A 20973-nucleotide genomic window follows, 5' to 3' on the forward strand; every position below is an offset into this window, starting at 1 on the left:
CGAGGCTGGGCGAAGGTCGGGTCTCGAGGCTGGGTGAAGGTCGGGTCTCGAGGCTGGGTGAAGGTCGGGTCTCGAGGCTGGGTGAAGGTCGGGTCTCGAGGCTGGGTAAAGGTCGGGAGGCCGGGCGAAAGTCGGGAGGCCGGGCGAAAGTCGGGAGGCCGGGCGAAAGTCGGGAGGCCGGGCGAAAGTCGGGAGGCCGGGCGAAAGTCGGGAGGCCGGGCGGGCGAAGGTCGGGAGGCCGGGCGGGCGAAGGTCGGGAGGCCGGGCGGGCGAAGGTCGGGAGGCCGGGCGGGCGAAGGTCGGGAGGCCGGGCGGGCGAAGGTCGGGAGGCCGGGCGGGCGAAGGTCGGGAGGCCGGACGGGCGAAGGTTGGGTCTCGAGGCTGGGTGAAGGTCGGGAGGCCGGGCAAAGGTCGGGAGGCCGGGCAAAGGTCGGGAGGCCGGGCAAAGGTCGGGAGGCCGGGCAAAGGTCGGGAGGCCGGGCGAAGGTCGGGAGGCCGGGCGAAGGTCGGGTCGGGAGGCCGGGCGAAGGTCGTGTCGGGAGGCCGGGCGAAGGTCGTGTCGGGAGGCCGGGCGAAGGTCGGGTCGGGAGGCCGGGCGAAGGTCGGGTCGGGAGGCCGGGCGAAGGTCGGGTCGGGAGGCCGGGCGAGGGTCGGGAGGCCGGGCGAAGGTCGGGAGGCCGGGCGAAGGTCGGGAGGCCGGGCGAAGATCGGGAGGCCGGGCGAAGATCGGGAGGCCGGGCGAAGGTCGGGAGGCCGGGCGAAGGTCGGGAGGCCGGGCGAAGGTCGGGAGGCCGGGCGAAGGTCGGGAGGCCGGGCGAAATTCGGGAGGCCGGGCGAAGGTCGGGAGGCCGGGCGGGTGAAAATCGAGAGGCCGGGCGGGCGAAGGTCGGGAGGCCGGGCGAAGGTCGGGAGGCCGGGCGAAGGTCGGGAGGCCGGGCGAAGGTCGGGAGGCCGGGCGAAATTCGGGAGGCCGGGCGAAGGTCGGGAGGCCGGGCGGGCGAAAATCGAGAGGCCGGGCGGGCGAAGGTCGGGAGGCCGGGCGAAGGTCGGGAGGCCGGGCGAAGGTCGGGAGGCCGGGCGAAGGTCGGGAGGCCGGGCGAAGGTCGGGAGGCCGGGCGAAGGTCGGGAGGCCGGGCGAAGGTCGGGAGGCCGGGCGAAGGTCGGGTCGGGAGGCCGGGCGAAGGTCGGGAGGCCGGGCGAAGGTCGGGTCGGGAGGCCGGGCGAAGGTCGGGTCGGGAGGCCGGGCGAAGGTCGGGTCGGGAGGCCGGGCGAAGGTCGGGTCGGGAGGCCGGGCGAAGGTCGGGTCGGGAGGCCGGGCGAAGGTCGGGTCGGGAGGCCGGGCGAAGGTCGGGTCGGGAGGCCGGGCGAAGGTCGGGTCGGGAGGCCGGGCGAAGGTCGGTCGGGAGGCTGGGCGAGGGTCGGGAGGCTGGGCGAAGGTCGGGAGGCCGGGCGAAGGTCGGGAGGCCGGGCGAAGGTCGGGAGGCCGGGCGAAGGTCGGGAGGCCGGGCGAAGGTCGGGAGGCCGGGCGAAGGTCGGGTCGGGAGGCCGGGCGAAGGTCGGGTCGGGAGGCCGGGCGAAGGTCGGGTCGGGAGGCCGGGCGAAGGTCGGGTCGGGAGGCCGGGCGAAGGTCGGGTCGGGAGGCCGGGCGAAGGTCGGGTCGGGAGGCCGGGCGAAGGTCGGTCGGGAGGCTGGGTGAGGGTCGGGAGGCTGGGCGAAGGTCGGGAGGCTGGGCGAAGGTCGGGAGGCTGGGCGAAGGTCGGGAGGCTGGGCGAAGGTCGGGAGGCTGGGCGAAGGTCGGAGGCTGGGTTAAGATGGGATATAATCTGCTGTGTTCAACCAGGCCACAGTACTGCTAATTTCCTTTCTAGTCAGTTAACAAGGTTTCTGTTTCAGGCTCTATTCGATTATACTGGGGATTTACTGATTATACGGTGACTGAGTTTATCAGGAAGTGTATAGGCAATGCTGTACCCACTGTGACTATTAAAACCTACCCTAACCAGAATCTGTGGATTGATGGCAGCATTCGCGCAAAACCGAAAGCGTGAACCACTGCATTTAACCACGGCAAGGTGACTGGGAACAATGGCAGAATATGGACAGTGTAGTTATTCCTTCCACAAGGCAATCAAACAAGTTAATTCCTTCCGCAAGTCAATCAAACAAGTTAATTCCTTCCGGAAGTCAATCAAACAAGTAAAACGTCAGCATAGAGACAAAGTGGAGTCACAATTCAACAGGTCAGACACCAGACGCATGTGGCAGGGTCTACAGACAATCACGGACAGTTTGGCCCTGTCTGGGGGTGTCCTCGGATGGGGCCACAGTGTCTCCTGACCCCTCCTGTCTCAGCCTCCAGTATTTATGCTGCAGTAGTTTATGTGTCGGGGGGCTAGGGTCAGTTTGTTATATCTGGAGTACTTCTCCTGTCCTATTCGGTGTCCTGTGTGAATCTAAGTGTGCGTTCTCTAATTCTCTCCTTCTCTCTTTCTTTCTCTCTCTCGGAGGACCTGAGCCCTAGGGGTCGGGAGGCCGGGCGAAGGTCGGGTCGGGAGGCCGGGCGAGGGTCGGGAGGCCGGGCGAAGGTCGGGAGGCCGGGCGAAGGTCGGGAGGCCGGGCGAAGGTCGGGAGGCCGGGCGAAGGTCGGGAGGCCGGGCGAAGGTCGGGAGGCCGGGCGAAGGTCGGGAGGCCGGGCGAAGGTCGGGAGGCCGGGCGAAGGTCGGGAGGCCGGGCGAGGGTCGGGAGGCCGGGCGAAGGTCGGGAGGCCGGGCGAAGGTCGGGAGGCCGGGCGAAGATCGGGAGGCCGGGCGAAGATCGGGAGGCCGGGCGAAGGTCGGGAGGCCGGGCGAAGGTCGGGAGGCCGGGCGAAGGTCGGGAGGCCGGGCGAAGGTCGGGAGGCCGGGCGAATCGGGAGGCCGGGCGAAGGTCGGGAGGCCGGGCGGGTGAAAATCGAGAGGCCGGGCGGGCGAAGGTCGGGAGGCCGGGCGAAGGTCGGGAGGCCGGGCGAAGGTCGGGAGGCCGGGCGAAGGTCGGGAGGCCGGGCGAAATTCGGGAGGCCGGGCGAAGGTCGGGAGGCCGGGCGGGCGAAAGTCGAGAGGCCGGGCGGGCGAAGGTCGGGAGGCCGGGCGAAGGTCGGGAGGCCGGGCGAAGGTCGGGAGGCCGGGCGAAGGTCGGGAGGCCGGGCGAAGGTCGGGAGGCCGGGCGAAGGTCGGGAGGCCGGGCGAAGGTCGGGAGGCCGGGCGAAGGTCGGGAGGCCGGGCGAAGGTCGGGTGGCCGGGCGAAGGTCGGGTGGCCGGGCGAAGGTCGGGTCGGGAGGCCGGGCGAAGGTCGGGAGGCCGGGCGAAGGTCGGGTCGGGAGGCCGGGCGAAGGTCGGGTCGGGAGGCCGGGCGAAGGTCGGGTCGGGAGGCCGGGCGAAGGTCGGGTCGGGAGGCCGGGCGAAGGTCGGGAGGCCGGGCGAAGGTCGGTCGGGAGGCCGGGCGAAGGTCGGGTCGGGAGGCTGGGCGAAGGTCGGTCGGGAGGCTGGGTGAGGGTCGGGAGGCTGGGCGAAGGTCGGGAGGCTGGGCGAAGGTCGGGAGGCTGGGCGAAGGTCGGGAGGCTGGGCGAAGGTCGGAGGCTGGGTTAAGATGGGATATAATCTGCTGTGTTCAACCAGGCCACAGTACTGCTAATTTCCTTTCTAGTCAGTTAACAAGGTTTCTGTTTCAGGCTCTATTCGATTATACTGGGGATTTACTGATTATACGGTGACTGAGTTTATCAGGAAGTGTATAGGCAATGCTGTACCCACTGTGACTATTAAAACCTACCCTAACCAGAATCTGTGGATTGATGGCAGCATTCGCGCAAAACCGAAAGCGTGAACCACTGCATTTAACCACGGCAAGGTGACTGGGAACAATGGCAGAATATGGACAGTGTAGTTATTCCTTCCACAAGGCAATCAAACAAGTTAATTCCTTCCGCAAGTCAATCAAACAAGTTAATTCCTTCCGGAAGTCAATCAAACAAGTAAAACGTCAGCATAGAGACAAAGTGGAGTCACAATTCAACAGGTCAGACACCAGACGCATGTGGCAGGGTCTACAGACAATCACGGACAGTTTGGCCCTGTCTGGGGGTGTCCTCGGATGGGGCCACAGTGTCTCCTGACCCCTCCTGTCTCAGCCTCCAGTATTTATGCTGCAGTAGTTTATGTGTCGGGGGGCTAGGGTCAGTTTGTTATATCTGGAGTACTTCTCCTGTCCTATTCGGTGTCCTGTGTGAATCTAAGTGTGCGTTCTCTAATTCTCTCCTTCTCTCTTTCTTTCTCTCTCTCGGAGGACCTGAGCCCTAGGACCATGCCCCAGGACAACCTGACATGATGACTCCTCGCTGTCCCCAGTCCACCTGGCCGTGCTGCTGCTCCAGTTTCAACTGTTCTGCCTTGTTATTATTCGACCATGCTGGTCATTTATGACCATTTGAACATCTTGGCCATGTTCTGTTATAATCTCCACCCGGCACAGCCAGAAGAGGACTGGCCACCCCACATAGCCTGGTTCCTCTCTAGGTTTCTTCCTAGGTTTTGGCCTTTCTAGGGAGTTTTTCCTAGTCACCGTGCTTCTACACCTGCATTGCTTGCTGTTTGGGGTTTTAGGCTGTGTTTCTGTACAACACTTTGAGATATCAGCTGATGTACGAAGGGCTATATAAATCAATTTGATTTGATTTGACTACAAATGGAAAACCAGTCACGTCGTGGACACAAACATCCAACACACACACACCTTCCCACCCTCCAACCATATCCCTCCAGTCAACACACACACCTTCCCACCCTCCAACCATATCCCTCCAGTCAACACACACACCTTCCCACCCTCCAACCATATCCCTCCAGTCAACACACACACACACCTTCCCACCCTCCAACCATATCCCTCCAGTCAACACACACACCTTCCCACCCTCCAACCATATCCCTCCAGTCAACACACACACCTTCCCACCCTCCAACCATATCCCTCCAGTCAACACACACACCTTCCCACCCTCCAACCATATCCCTCCAGTCAACACACACACACCTTCCCACCCTCCAACCATATCCCTCCAGTCAACACACACACCTTCCCACCCTCCAACCATATCCCTCCAGTCAACACACACACCTTCCCACCCTCCAACCATATCCCTCCAGTCAACACACACACCTTCCCACCCTCCAACCATATCCCTCCAGTCAACACACACACACCTTCCCACCCTCCAACCATATCCCTCCAGTCAACACACACACCTTCCCACCCTCCAACCATATCCCTCCAGTCAACACACACACCTTCCCACCCTCCAACCATATCCCTCCAGTCAACACACACACACCTTCCCACCCTCCAACCATATCCCTCCAGTCAACACACACACACCTTCCCACCCTCCAACCATATCCCTCCAGTCAACACACACACCTTCCCACCCTCCAACCATATCCCTCCAGTCAACACACACACCTTCCCACCCTCCAACCATATCCCTCCAGTCAACACACACACCTTCCCACCCTCCAACCATATCCCTCCAGTCAACACACACACCTTCCCACCCTCCAACCATATCCCTCCAGTCAACACACACACCTTCCCACCCTCCAACCATATCCCTCCAGTCAACACACACACCTTCCCACCCTCCAACCATATCCCTCCAGTCAACACACACACACCTTCCCACCCTCCAACCATATCCCTCCAGTCAACACACACACCTTCCCACCCTCCAACCATATCCCTCCAGCCACGTCGTGGACACAAACATCCTGCTTCCGGACAAACTGAACACCTTCTCCGCTCACTTTGAGGATCACACAGTGCCACCGACGCGGCCCACTACCAAGGACAGTGGGCTCTCCTTCACTACCGAGGACAGTGGGCTCTCCTTCACTACCGAGGACAGTGGGCTCTCCTTCACTACCGAGGACAGTGGGCTCTCCTTCACTACCGAGGACAGTGGGCTCTCCTTCACTACCGAGGACAGTGGGCTCTCCTTCACTACCGAGGACAGTGGGCTCTCCTTCACTACCGAGGACAGTGGGCTCTCCTTCACTACCGAGGACAGTGGGCTCTCCTTCACTACCGAGGACAGTGGGCTCTCCTTCACTACCGAGGACAGTGGGCTCTCCTTCACTACCGAGGACAGTGGGCTCTCCTTCACTACCGAGGACAGTGGGCTCTCCTTCACTACCGAGGACAGTGGGCTCTCCTTCACTACCGAGGACAGTGGGCTCTCCTTCACTACCGAGGACAGTGGGCTCTCCTTCACTACCGAGGACAGTGGGCTCTCCTTCACTACCGAGGACAGTGGGCTCTCCTTCACTACCGAGGACAGTGGGCTCTCCTTCACTACCGAGGACAGTGGGCTCTCCTTCACTACCGAGGACAGTGGGCTCTCCTTCACTACCGAGGACAGTGGGCTCTCCTTCACTACCGAGGACAGTGGGCTCTCCTTCACTACCGAGGACAGTGGGCTCTCCTTCACTACCGAGGACAGTGGGCTCTCCTTCACTACCGAGGACAGTGGGCTCTCCTTCACTACCGAGGACAGTGGGCTCTCCTTCACTACCGAGGACAGTGGGCTCTCCTTCTCCGCTCACTTTGAGGATCACACAGTGCCACCGACGCGGCCCACTACCAAGGACAGTGTAAATCACTGGCCACTTGAATACATTGAACACTAATCACTTTAATAATGTTTATATATTTTGCATTACTCATCTCGTATATATATACTGTATTCTATTTTACTGTATCTTAGTCTATGCTGCTCTGACATTTCTCCTCCATATATTTATATATTCTTAATTCCATTCATTTACTTAAGATATGTAGGTATTGGGTATATGTTGTGAAATTGTTAGATATTACTGCACTGTCGGAGCTAGAAACACAAGCATTTCGATAAACCTGCAATAACATCTGCTAAACACGTGTATGTGACCAATACAATTTGATTATTCAGTTAGTGAAGCCATGTTTGTTTGTCTCTATTCAGTTAGTGAAGCCATGTTCTTGTTTCAGTCTCTATTCAGTTAGTGAAGCCATGTTCTTGTTTCAGTCTCTATTCAGTTAGTGAAGCCATGTTTCAGTCTCTATTCAGTTAGTGACGCCATGTTTCAGTCTATATTCAGTTAGTGAAGCCATGTTTCAGTCTATATTCAGTTAGTGAAGCCATGTTTGTTTGTCTCTATTCAGTTAGTGAAGCCATGTTCTTGTTTCAGTCTCTATTCAGTTAGTGAAGCCATGTTTCAGTCTATATTCAGTTAGTGACGCCATGTTTCAGTCTATATTCAGTTAGTGAAGCCATGTTTCAGTCTATATTCAGTTAGTGAAGCCATGTTTGTTTGTCTCTATTCAGTTAGTGAAGCCATGTTCTTGTTTCAGTCTCTATTCAGTTAGTGACGCCATGTTTCAGTCTATATTCAGTTAGTGACGCCATGTTTCAGTCTCTATTCAGTTAGTGAAGCCATGTTTCAGTCTCTATTCAGTTAGTGAAGCCATGTTTCAGTCTCTATTCAGTTAGTGAAGCCATGTTTCAGTCTCTATTCAGTTAGTGAAGCCATGTGTCTGTCTCTATTCAGTTAGTGAAGCCATGTTTCTGTCTCTATTCAGTTAGTGAAGCCATGTTTCTGTCTCTATTCAGTTAGTGAAGCCATGTTTCTGTCTCTATTCAGTTAGTGAAGCCATGTTTCTGTCTCTATTCAGTTAGTGAAGCCATGTTTCAGTCTCTATTCAGTTAGTGAAGCCATGTTTCAGTCTCTATTCAGTTAGTGAAGCCATGTTTCAGTCTCTATTCAGTTAGTGAAGCCATGTTTCTGTCTCTATTCAGTTAGTGAAGCCATGTTTCTGTCTCTATTCAGTTAGTGAAGCCATGTTTCTGTCTCTATTCAGTTAGTGAAACCATGTTCCTGCTTCAGTCTGTAGTCAAATCAAATCGTATTTGTCACATACAAGCCCTTAGCCTCTTGGACCGAGACTTTGCGCTTCGGTAAAGCTTGCCGTGTGGTAGCAGAGAGAACAGTCTATGACTAAGTCTTTCACAATTTTTAGGGCCTTCCTCTGACACCGGTATAGAGGTCCTGGATGACAAGAAGCTTGGCACTGTGATGTACTGGGCCGTACACACTACCCTATGTAGTGCCTTGCGGTCGGAGGCAGAGCAGTTGCAAGTGATGCAACCCATCAGGATGCTCTCGATGGTGCAGCTGTAAAACCTTTTGAGGATCTGAGGACCAAGGGGTTCTGGGAAAATGGTGTTTATGTGAGCCACGACCAGCCTTTCAAAGCATTTCATGGCTACAGACGTGAGTGCTATGGGTCAGTAGTCATTTAGGCAGGTTCTTGGGCACAGGGACTATGGTGGTCTGCTTGAAATATGTTGGGATTACAGACTCAGACAGGGTGAGGTTGAAAATGTCAGTGAAGACACTTGCCAGTTGGACAGCACATGCTCAGAGTACACATCCTGGTAATCCGTCTGGCAAGCACTGCCACATCTGATGAGCATCAGAGCTGGTGTAGGACGATTTGATCTTAGTACTGTATTGACGCTTTGCCTGTTTGATGGTTCGTCGGAGGGCGTAGCGGGATTTCTTATAAGCTTCCGGGTTAGAGTCCCGCTCCTTGAAAGCTGCAGCGCTAACCTTTGGCTCAGAGCGAATGTTGCCTGTAATCAATGGCTTCTGGTTCGGGGATGTAACTGCAGGAACGACATCATCGATGCACCTCTTGGGCATAGTGGGAGGTGGCCTGGCGGGTAGGTACGTTGGGCCATTAACCGAAAGGTTGCTGGATAGAGTCCCCGAGCTGACAACATAAAAATCTGTCATTCTTTCCCTGAACAACACAGTTAATCCACTGTTCGTCCAGGATGTCGATTATGGCAGAGCCCCCAACACCTCTCTGATTCAGAGGCAGAGCCCCCCACACCTCTGATTCAGAGGCAGAGCCCCCCACACCTCTGATTCAGAGGCAGAGCCCCACACACCTCTCTGATTCAGAGGCAGAGCCCCCCACACCTCTCTGATTCAGAGGCAGAGCCCACACACCTCTCTGATTCAGAGGCAGAGCCCCCACACCTCTCTGATTCAGAGGCAGAGCCCCCCACACCTCTCTGATTCAGAGGCAGAGCCCCCACACCTCTCTGATTCAGAGGCAGAGCCCCCCACACCTCTCTGATTCAGAGGCAGAGCCCCCACACCTCTCTGATTCAGAGGCAGAGCCCACACACCTCTCTGATTCAGAGGCAGAGCCCCCCACACCTCTCTGATTCAGAGGCAGAGCCCCCACACCTCTCTGATTCAGGATGTCAATTATGGCAGAGCCCCCACACCTCTCTGATTCAGGATGTCAATTATGGCAGAGCCCCCACACCTCTCTGATTCAGAGGCAGAGCCCCCACACCTCTCTGATTCAGAGGCAGAGCCCCCCACACCTCTCTGATTCAGAGGCAGAGCCCCCACACCTCTCTGATTCAGGATGTCAATTATGGCAGAGCCCCCACACCTCTCTGATTCAGAGGCAGAGCCCCCCACACCTCTGATTCAGGATGTCGATTATGGCAGAGCCCCCCACACCTCTCTGATTCAGAGGCAGAGCCCCCCACAGCTCTCTGATTCAGAGGCAGAGCCCCCCACAGCTCTATGATTCAGAGGCAGAGCCCCCACACCTCTCTGATTCAGAGGCAGAGCCCCCACACCTCTCTGAATCAGAGGCAGAGCCCCCCACACCTCTCTGATTCAGAGGTTGGGTTCATTCCATAAGACACATTTCAGTCCAGGATGTCGATTATGGCAGAGCCCCCCACACCTCTCTGATTCAGAGGTAGAGCCCCCCACACCTCTGATTCAGAGGCAGAGCCCCCACACCTCTCTGATTCAGAGGTAGAGCCCCCCACACCTCTCTAATTCAGAGGTTGGGTTCATTCCAGAAGACACATTTCAGTTGAATGCATTCAGTTGTACAACTGGCTAGGTATTTCATATTTCCCTTTCCCTATTGATGAAATCAGTGACTGATGTGGTGTACTCCTCAATGCCATCGGAAGAATCCCGGGAACATATTCCAGTCTGTGCTAGCAAAACAGTCCTGTAGTTTATCATCTGCTTCATCTGACCACTTTTTTTATTGACCGAGTCACTGGTGCTTCCTGCTTTGCTTGTAAGCAGGAATCAGGAGGATATAATTATGGTCAGATTTACCAAATGGAGGGAGAGCTTTGTACGGGTCTCTGTGTGTGGTGTAAATGTGGTCCAGAGTTTTCTTTCACTATGGTTGCACATTTAGCATGCTGATAGAAATGAGGCAAAACAGATTTAAGTTTCCCTGCATTAAAGTCCCCGGCCACTAGGAGCGCCACCTCTGAATGAGCGTTTTCCTGTTTGCTTATGGTGGTATACAGCTCATTGAGTGCGGTCTTAGTGCATCGGTCTGTGGTGGTATGTAGACAGCTTAAAAAAATACAGACGAAAACTCTATGTAGTTACTGTGGTCTACAGCTTATCATGAGATCCTCTACATCAGGCGAGCAAAACCTCAAGACTTCCTTAGACATCGTGCACCAGCTGTTATTTACAAATATACATAGACCTCCGCCCCATGTCTTACCAGAGGCCGCTGAGCTATCCTGCCTATAGAGTGTATAACCCGCCAGCTGTATGTTATGAATGTCGTTGTTCAGCCACGACTGTGAAACATAACGTGTTACAGTTTTTAATGTCCCGTTTGTAGGATATACGTGCTTTCAGTTCGTCTCATTTATTTTCCAACGATTGAACATTGCCATCCATACTGTTAGCCAAAGGCAGATTAGCCTCTCGCCACCTGATCCTCACAAGGCAATCTCTTTCCGGGAAATCTCTGTTTGTTTCTCCAGCGAATGACAGGGATGAGGGTCTGTTCGGGTGTTTGGAGTATATCGTTCCCGTCCGACTCATTCAAGAGAAATTTTCGAGTTGAGTAATCGCTGTTCTGATGTCCAGAAGCTATTTTCGGTCATAAGAGACGGTAGCAGCAACATTATGCACAAAATAAGTGACAAATAATGAGAAAAAAACAAAACAAAATAGCACGGTTGGTTAAGAGCCAATAAAAGACGGCTGCCATCCTCTCCAGGCCATTAGAGAGCGGCCACACAGCCGCTCCTCGGCCACACAGCCGCTCCTCGGCCACACAGCCGCTCCTCGGGCCACACAGCCGCTCCTCGGCCACACAGCCGCTCCTCGGGCCACACAGCCGCTCCTCGGGGCACACAGCCGCTCCTCGAGCCACACAGCCGCTCCTCGGCCACACAGCCTCTCCTCGGGCCACACAGCCTCTCCTCGGGCACACAGCAGCTCGCTAACCTAACTGCTGCTCAAATAGAAAGTTCCTGAGAGTCTGCCTGTTTAGAAGCAAGAAGAGGGGAGAGGATGAGGAGAAGGAGGAGCAAAAGGAGGAGGAAGAGAAGCAGGCAGAGAAGAGGAGCAGGCGAAGAAGAGGAGCAGGCGAAGAAGAGGAGCAGGCGAAGAAGAGGAGCAGGCAGAGGAGAAGAGGAGTGTTACCGATGTCCCCGTGTTCATAGCAGACAGTAACTTCTGTCTCCACCTGTCTTTCCCTGCCGCCACGTCCTCCTCCCGCTGCACAGGCTGCAACACAGAGCATGGCTGAACACAGGACACAAACAGCCAACACACACACCTTCCCAACCTCCAACCATATCCCTCCAGCCAACACACACACCTTCCCACCCTCCAACCATATCCCTCCAGCCAACACACACGCCTTCCGACCCTCCAACCATATCCCTCCAGCCAACACACACGCCTTCCGACCCTCCAACCATATCCCTCCAGCCAACACACACGCCTTCCTACCCTCCAACCATATCCCTCCAGCCAACACACACACAGGCCTTCCCACCCTCCAACCATATCCCTCCAGCCAACACACACACACACACCTTCCCACCCTCCAACCATATCCCTCCAGCCAACACACACACGCCTTCCCACCCTCCAACCATATCCCTCCAGCCAACACACACACGCCTTCCCACCCTCCAACCATATCCCTCCAGCCAACACACACGCCTTCCCACCCTCCAGCCAACACACACACGCCTTCCCACCCTCCAACCATATCCCTCCAGCCAACACACACGCCTTCCCACCCTCCAGCCAACACACACACCTTCCCACCCTCCAACCATGTCCCTCCAGCCAACACACACACGCCTTCCCAGTCCCCCTGGGCTTTCTATACCATAGCACCCCCCCATATCTACTCAGTCCCCCTGGGCTTTCTATACCATAGCACCCCCATCTCTACACAGTGCCCCTGGGCTTTCTATACCATAGCACCCCCCCATCTCTACTCAGTCCCCCTGGGCTTTCTATACCGTAGCACCCCCCATCTCTACACAGTGCCCCTGGGCTTTCTATACCATAGCACCCCCCCCCCCCCCTGGGCTTTCTATCTCTCTACTCAGTCCCCCTGGGCTTTCTATACCGTAGCACCCCCATCTCTACACAGTGCCCCTGGGCTTTCTATACCATAGCACCCCCATCTCTACTCAGTCCCCCTGGGCTTTCTACCGGTAGAAAGCTGGTGTTTGTACATTGGCAACAGATCAAACACCAGTTGAGAGGTTTAAATCCTGGGGGGAGTACAAGATATCCCCACCTCAATCTTCTTCTTCTTCTTGTTTTTCTCGTTCTTCTTCTCCTTGTTCCTCATCATCTGTCTCTTCTGGAGCAGGACGGTTTCATACTTGGGCCTCGGGTGGTCCTGGGGAGAAGAGAGACCGGTTCATTTGTTCTGATGGTCAGTCAGTGATGAGGACCAGGCCTGGTGTCAGTTGGACTGGAGTATAGTAACCATTAAGGGGTGGAGTATAGTAACCATTAAGGGGTGGAGTATAGTAACCATTAAGGGGTGGAGTATAGTAACCATTAAGGGGTGGAGTATAGTAACCATTAAGGGGTGGAGTATAGTAACCATTAAGGGGTGGAGTATAGTAACCATTAAGGGGTGGAGTATAGTAACCATTAAGGAGTGGAGTATAGTAACCATTAAGGAGTGGAGTATAGTAACCTAACCATTAAGGAGTGGAGTATAGTAACCATTAAGGAGTGGAGTATAGTAACCAGTAAGGAGTGGAGTATAGTAACCATTAAGGAGTGGAGTATAGTAACCATTAAGGAGTGGAGTATAGTAACCATTAAGGAGTGGAGTATAGTAACCATTAAGGAGTGGAGTATAGTAACCATTAAGGGGTGGAGTATAGTAACCATTAAGGGGTGGAGTATAGTAACCATTAAGGAGTGGAGTATAGTAACCATTAAGGAGTGGAGTATAGTAACCATTAAGGAGTGGAGTATAGTAACCATTAAGGGGTGGAGTATAGTAACCATTAAGGGTGGAGTATAGTAACCATTAAGGAGTGGTTACATTAAGGAGTGGGACGGGACGTGACGTGGTGGGACGGGACGTGACGTGGTGGGATGTGACATGATGGGATGTGACATGATGGGATGTGACGTGGTGGGATGGGATGTGACGTGGTGGGATGGGACGTGACGTGGTGGGATGGGACGTGACGTGGTGGGACGGGACGTGGCGGGGCGTGGCGTGACGGGATGTGATGTGGTGGGACGGGGCGTGGTGGGGCGTGGTGGGATGGGGCGTGGTGGGACGGGGCGTGGTGGGGCGGGGCGTGGTGGGGCGGGACGTGGTGGGGCGTGGTGGGATGGGGCGTGGTGGGGCGGGACGTGGTGGGATGTGGTGGGATGGGATGGGGCGTGGTGGGACGGGGCGGGGCGTGGTGGGGCGTGGTGGGATGGGACGTGGTGGGACGTGGTGGGATGTGGTGTGACGTGGTGGGATGTGGTGGGACGTGGTGGGATGGGACGGGGTGGGATGTGGTGGGACGTGGTGGGACGGGACGTGGTGGGATGGGACGTGGTGGGATGGGACGTGGTGGGATGGGACGGGACGTGGTGGGATGGGACGTGATGGGACGGGACGTGATGGGACGTGGTGGGATGGGATGTGGTGGGACGTGGTGGGATGTGGTGGGACGTGGTGGGACGTGGTGGGATGGGACGGGGTGGGACGTGGTGGGACGTGGTGGGACGTGGTGGGACGTGGTGGGACGTGGTGGGACGGGAAGTGGTGGGACGGGAAGTGGTGGGACGGGAAGTGGTGGGACGGGAAGTGGTGGGACGGGAAGTGGTGGGACGTGACGTGGTGGAATGGGAAGTGGTGGAACGGGAAGTGGTGGAACGTGGTGGGATGGGACGTGGTGGGATGGGATGTGACATGGTGGAGTGGGACGTGGTGGAATGGGACGTGGTGGAATGGGACCTGGTGGGGTGGGACCTGGTGGGGTGGGACCTGGTGGGGTGGGACCTGGTGGGACGGGGTGTGACCTGGTGGGATGTGACGCGGTGGGACGTGGTGGGATGTGACGCGGTGGGACGTGGTGGGATGTGACGCGGTGGGACGTGGTGGGATGTGACGTGGTGGGACGGGATGGGACTTGGTGGGATGGGACGGGACGTGGTGGGACGGGACGTGGTGGGACGGGACGTGGTGGGACGGGACGTGGTATGTAATGGTATGTACCTCCTCTTCCTCTAGTCCTGTGAGGTGTTATATGTAATGGTGTCCCTCTTCCTCTAGTCCTGTGAGGTGTTATATGTAATGGTGTCCCTCCTCTTCCTCTAGTCCTGTGAGGTGTTATATGTAATGGTGTCCCTCCTCTTCCTCTAGTCCTGTGAGGTGTTATATGTAATGGTGTCCCTCCTCTTCCTCTAGTCCTGTGGGGTGTTATATGTAATGGTGTCCCTCCTCTTCCTCTAGTCCTGTGAGGCTGTGGGGTGTTATATGTAATGGTGTGTCCCTCTTCCTCTAGTCCTGTGGGGTGTTATATGTAATGGTGTCCCTCCTCTTCCTCTAGTCCTGTGGGGTGTTATATGTAATGGTGTGTCCCTCCTCTTCCTCTAGTCCTGTGGGGTGTTATATGTAATGGTGTCCCTCCTCTTCCTCTAGTCCTGTGGGGTGTTATATGTAATGGTGTGTTCCTCCTCTTCCTCTAGTCCTGTGAGGTGTTATATGTAATGGTGTGTCCCTCCTCTTCCTCTAGTCCTGTGGGGTGTTATATGTAATGGTGTCCCTCCTCTTCCTCTAGTCCTGTGAGGTGTTATATGTAATGGTATGTACCTCCTCTTCCTCTAGTCCTGTGGGGTGTTATATGTAATGGTGTCCCTCCTCTTCCTCTAGTCCTGTGGGGTGTTATATGTAATGGTGTCCCTCCTCTTCCTCTAGTCCTGTGAGGTGTTATATGTAATGGTGTGTCCCTCCTCTTCCTCTAGTCCTGTGGGGTGTTATATGTAATGGTGTCCCTCTTCCTCTAGTCCTGTGGGGTGTTATATGTAATGGTGTTTACCTCCTCTTCCTCTAGTCCTGTGAGGTGTTATATGTAATGGTGTCCCTCCTCTTCCTCTAGTCCTGTGAGGTGTTATATGTAATGGTGTGTACCTCCTCTTCCTCTAGTCCTGTGAGGTCCCAGCTGTGGTTCAAACTGATCTGACGACGCTTCCAGTGCTCCAGGAACGTCGCAACTACACACACAGACACACACAGACTTAGACATGATCACAGACACACACAGACATGATCACAGACACACACAGACGTAGACATGATCACAGACACACACAGACATGATCACAGACATGTGAAAATGAGTCCACCAACTCTAGCAGAGGAAACCTGAGACAGTGTTAGCAGAGCAGCGGGGGGTTACACTCTGGTTACACCCCCAGAGGTCCTACTGTGTCTAATAATACGCAGACCTGGCCCCCCACAGACGGGCTGGCTGACGGGCTGACTGACGGGCGGGCTGACGGGCGGGCTGGCTGACGGGCTGGCTGACGGGCTGGCTGGCTGACGGGCTGGCTGGCGGGCGGGCTGGCGGGCGGGCTGGCGGGCGGGCGGGCTGGCGGACGGGCTGGCGGACGGGCTGGCGGACGGGCTGGCGGACGGGCTGGCGGACGGGCTGGCTGGCGGGCTGGCTGGCGGACGGGCTGGCGGGCTGGCTGGCGGGCTGGCTGGAGGACGGGCTGGCGGACGGGCTGGCGGACGGGCTGGCGGACGGGCTGGCGGACGGGCTGGCGGGCTGGCTGATGGGATGGGTGACGGGCTCGCTGACGGGCTAACTGATGGGCTGGCTGACGGGCTAACTGATGGGCTGGCTGGCTGACGGGCGGGCTGAAGGGCGGGCTGGCTGACGGGCTAACTGATGGGCTGGCTGGCTGGCTGGCTGACGGGCTAGCTGACGGGCTGGCTGATGGGATGGGTGACAGGCTAGCTGACGGGCTGGCTGGCTGACGGGCTGGCTGACGGGCTAGCTGACGAGCTAGCTAACTGATGGGCTGGCTGGCTGACGGGCTGGCTGACTGACGGGCTGGCTGACTGACTGACTGACTGACTGATGGGCTGGCTGGCAGGTTGGCTGGCGGGATGGCTCGCTGGTTGAAGGGGTGTCTCGCTGGCTGACGGGGCGGCTCGCTGGCTGACGGGGCGGCTGGCTGGCTGACAAGCTGGCTGGCTGATGGGATGACTAGCTAGCTGACTGGCTGACATACAGACTGATGGACAGGAGGGGGTGGTACTATGGGGTAGTAAGGGGTAGTAAGGGGCAGTAAGGGGTAACAGAACGTTAATACATTCCCCAGAGGGACATGAAGATGGGGGTAGTAAGGGGCAGTAAGGGGCAGTAAGGGGTAACAGAACGTTAATACATACCCCAGAGGGACATGAAGATGGGGGTAGTAAGGGGTAGTAAGGGGTAACAGAACGTTAATACATACCCCAGAGGGACATGAAGATGGGGGTAGTAAGGGGTAGTAAGGGGCAGTAAGGGGTAACAGAACGTTAATACATACCCCAGAGGGACATGAAGATGGGGGTAGTAAGGGGTAGTAAGGGGTAACAGAACGTTAATACATACCCCAGAGGGACATGAAGATGGGGGTAGTAAGGGGTAGTAAGGGGCAGTAAGGGGTAACAGAACGTTAATACATACCCCAGAGGGACATGAAGATGGGGGTAGTAAGGGGTAGTAAGGGGCATGAGTAAGGGGTAACAGAACGTTAATACATACCCCAGAGGGACATGAAGATGGGGGTAGTAAGGGGTAGTAAGGGGTAACAGAAGGGGTAACAGAACGTTAATACATACCCCAGAGGGACATGAAGATGGGGGTAGTAAGGGGTAGTAAGGGGCAGTAAGGGGTAACAGAACGTTAATACATACCCCAGAGGGACATGAAGATGGGGGTAGTAAGGGGTAGTAAGGGGCAGTAAGGGGAACGTAACAGAACATGTTAATACATACCCCAGAGGGACATGAAGATGGGGGTAGTAAGGGGTAGTAAGGGGTAACAGAACGTTAATACATACCCCAGAGGGACATGAAGATGGGGTAGTAAGGGGTAGTAAGGGGCAGTAAGGGGTAACAGAACGTTAATACATACCCCAGAGGGACATGAAGATGGGGGTAGTAAGGGGTAGTAAGGGGCAGTAAGGGGTAGTAAGGGGTAACAGAACGTTAATACATACCCCAGAGGGACATGAAGATAGGGGTAGTAAGGGGTAGTAAGGGGTAGTAAGGGGTAACAGAACGTTAATACATACCCCAGAGGGACATGAAGATGGGGGTAGTAAGGGGCAGTAAGGGGCAGTAAGGGGTAACAGAACATTAATACATACCCCAGAGGGACATGAAGATGGGGGTAGTAAGGGGTAGTAAGGGGCAGTAAGGGGTAACAGAACGTTAATACATACCCCAGAGGGACATGAAGATGGGGGTAGTAAGGGGCAGTAAGGGGCAGTAAGGGGCAGTAAGGGGTAACAGAACATTAATACATACCCCAGAGGGACATGAAGATGGGGGTAGTAAGGGGTAGTAAGGGGCAGTAAGGGGTAACAGAACATTAATACATACCCCAGAGGGACATGAAGATGGGGGTAGTAAGGGGTAGTAAGGGGCAGTAAGGGGTAACAGAACGTTAATACATACCCCAGAGGGACGTTAAGATGGGGTAGTAAGGGGTAGTAAGGGGCAGTAAGGGGTAACAGAACGTTAATACATACCCCAGAGGGACATGAAGATGGGGGTAGTAAGGGGTAGTAAGGGGCAGTAAGGGGCAGTAAGGGGTAACAGAACGTTAATACATACCCCAGAGGGACATGAAGATGGGGGTAGTAAGGGGTAGTAAGGGGTAGTAAGGGGTAGTAAGGGATAACAGAACATTAATACATTCCCCAGAGGGACATGAAGATAGGGGCAGTAAGGGGTAGTAAGGGGCAGTAAGGGGTAACAGAACATTAATACATACCCCAAGAGGGACATGAAGATGGGGGTAGTAAGGGGTAGTAAGGGGTAGTAAGGGGTAACAGAACGTTAATACATACCCCAGAGGGACATGAAGATGGGGGTAGTAAAGGGCAGTAAGGGGTAGTAAGGGGTAGTAAGGGGTAACAGAACGTTAATACATACCCCAGAGGGACATGAAGATGGGGGTAGTAAGGGGTAGTAAGGGGCAGTAAAGGGGTAACAGAACGTTAATACATACCCCAGAGGACATGAAGATGGGGGCAGTAAGGGGCAGTAAGGGGCAGTAAGGGGTAGTAAGGGGTAGTAAGGGGTAACAGAACGTTAATACATACCCCAGAGGGACATGAAGATGGGGGTAGTAAGGGGTAGTAAGGGGCAGTAAAGGGGTAACAGAACGTTAATACATACCCCAGAGGGACATGAAGATGGGGGCAGTAAGGGGTAGTAAGGGGCAGTAAGGGGTAACAGAACGTTAATACATACCCCAGAGGGACATGAAGATGGGGGTAGTAAGGGGTAGTAAGGGGCAGTAAGGGGCAGTAAGGGGTAACAGAACGTTAATACATACCCCAGAGGGACATGAAGATGGGGGTAGTAAGGGGCAGTAAGGGGCAGTAAGGGGCAGTAAGGGGTAACAGAACATTAATACATACCCCAGAGGGACATGAAGATGGGGGTAGTAAGGGGTAGTAAGGGGTAACAGAACGTTAATACATACCCCAGAGGGACATGAAGATGGGGGTAGTAAGGGGTAGTAAGGGGCAGTAAGGGGCAGTAAGGGGTAACAGAACATTAATACATACCCCAGAGGGACATGAAGATGGGGGTAGTAAGGGGTAGTAAGGGGTAGTAAGGGGTAACAGAACATTAATACATACCCCAGAGGGACATGAAGATGGGGGTAGTAAGGGGTAGTAAGGGGTAGTAAGGGGTAACAGAACATTAATACATACCCCAGAGGGACATGAAGATAGCGAAGAAGACGGTGGCAGGGTTGTCGAACAGGTGGGATGCGCGGGCGGTGCCACAGGCGGTGGACAGGTGCCAGTAGTCACACACTCCGTCACACAGAGGACACATGGTGAAGTTCTGCTGTTTATCACACATCTCCAGGCTACACACACACACACACACACACACACACACAGGACACAAGGTGAAGTTCTGCTGCTTATCACACATCTCCAGGCTACACACACACACACACACACATTTTTATTTCGCAACAAAAAAAAGGTACATTTTGTATGTGGGGACTCCACTGCAGTTCCCCTGTGCCTCCAATAGGGGTCCCAACCCCGACTTGGAATGTTCTAGAGACACCCGGGGTCTCATTTATAACCACTGAGTAACTTGAACACTAAATATCTGCGTGCACCATTTCTGTACAGACTGCTAACCCACAAAGCATCAGCATTTGTGGGTTCAATTACAGGCTCAAAATGGTCAGAAACAAAGAACTTTCTTCTGAAACTCGTCGGACTATTCTTGTTCTGAGAAATTAAGGCTATTCCATGTGAGAAATTTCCAAGAAACTGAAGATCTTGTACTACTGCCATCACAGAACAGTGCAAACTGGCCCTAACCAGAATAGAAAGAGGAGTGGGAGGACCCGGTGCACAACTGAGCAAAGAGGACAAGTACATTAGAGTGTCTAGTTTGAGAAACAGATGCCTCAAGTCCTCAACAGGCAGCTTCCTTAAATAGTAAACGCAACACGCCCAAAACACGGGCCTCTCTTTAAATGACTATAGGGGCCGCTAACGGGCCTCTCTTTAAATGACCATAGCGGCCGCTAACGGGCCTCTCTTTAAATTACTATAGCGGTCGCTAACGGGCCTCTCTTTAAATGACCATAGCGGCCGCTAACGGGCCTCTCTATAAATTACTATAGAACCATCAACAGTCTCTCTTTAAATGACTATAGCGGCCACTAACGGGCCTCTCTATAAATTACTATAGAACCATCAACAGTCTCTCTTTAAATGACCATAGCGGCCGCTAACGGGCCTCTCTTTAAATGACTATAGGGGCCGCTAACGGGCCTCTCTTTAAATGACTATAGGGGCCGCTAACGGGCCTCTCTATAAATGACTATAATCTACAGTGATCATGTAAATTAATTCAACAGAAGGAAATATGCCTCTAATTTAGAACGCAAAGATAAAATAGATTCTTCTCACTCATGGCATCCTGTTATATTCAGCTGATGTTCTGAATTAGTTATATATTCCTGTATACGGTTACTAGGCTACTGTCGTCTTCTGGCAGTACTTCAAAACACCAGAAACATCCGCATGGTCTAACGTTTGAGGGAGGATAAAAAAAACATTCTCAGTTTTTATAAAATGCCAACTTTTGCCTGAAACCTGGCATGTTTTGGGACATACTTTGTGCAAACACAACGTTTCTAAATGAGGTCCCAGGGATTTCCTGTTCAGCTGTTTCCAGTCTGCCAATGTTCCTCCTACACACAGACAAGACTAGAGTATGTGCCTGACACGTAGCTGGTCTGTGTGTGTACCTGGTCCGTGTGCGTGTGCCTGGTCTGTGTGT

At 54.7% G+C, this 20973-nt stretch overlaps 1 protein-coding gene across 1 annotated transcript in view; it reads right to left on the reverse strand.

Moving 5' to 3' along the window:
• LOC124024492 (anoctamin-1-like) overlaps nt 1-20973 on the reverse strand; it is a gene marked incomplete at its 5' end in the record, with an annotated part of 96395 nt that overhangs the window by 28398 nt on the left and 47024 nt on the right. Inside the window, 4 exons of the mRNA XM_046338405.1 lie at nt 11577-11660; nt 12697-12801; nt 15556-15638; nt 19371-19531. Of these exons, the coding sequence (XP_046194361.1) occupies nt 11577-11660; nt 12697-12801; nt 15556-15638; nt 19371-19531 (433 nt within the window). The remainder of the gene's footprint in view (nt 1-11576; nt 11661-12696; nt 12802-15555; nt 15639-19370; nt 19532-20973) is intronic.

The sequence above is a fragment of the Oncorhynchus gorbuscha genome, unplaced genomic scaffold (genome assembly GCF_021184085.1).
Source record: "Oncorhynchus gorbuscha isolate QuinsamMale2020 ecotype Even-year unplaced genomic scaffold, OgorEven_v1.0 Un_scaffold_1879, whole genome shotgun sequence".
In the NCBI taxonomy this organism is placed as follows: Eukaryota; Metazoa; Chordata; class Actinopteri; order Salmoniformes; family Salmonidae; genus Oncorhynchus; species Oncorhynchus gorbuscha.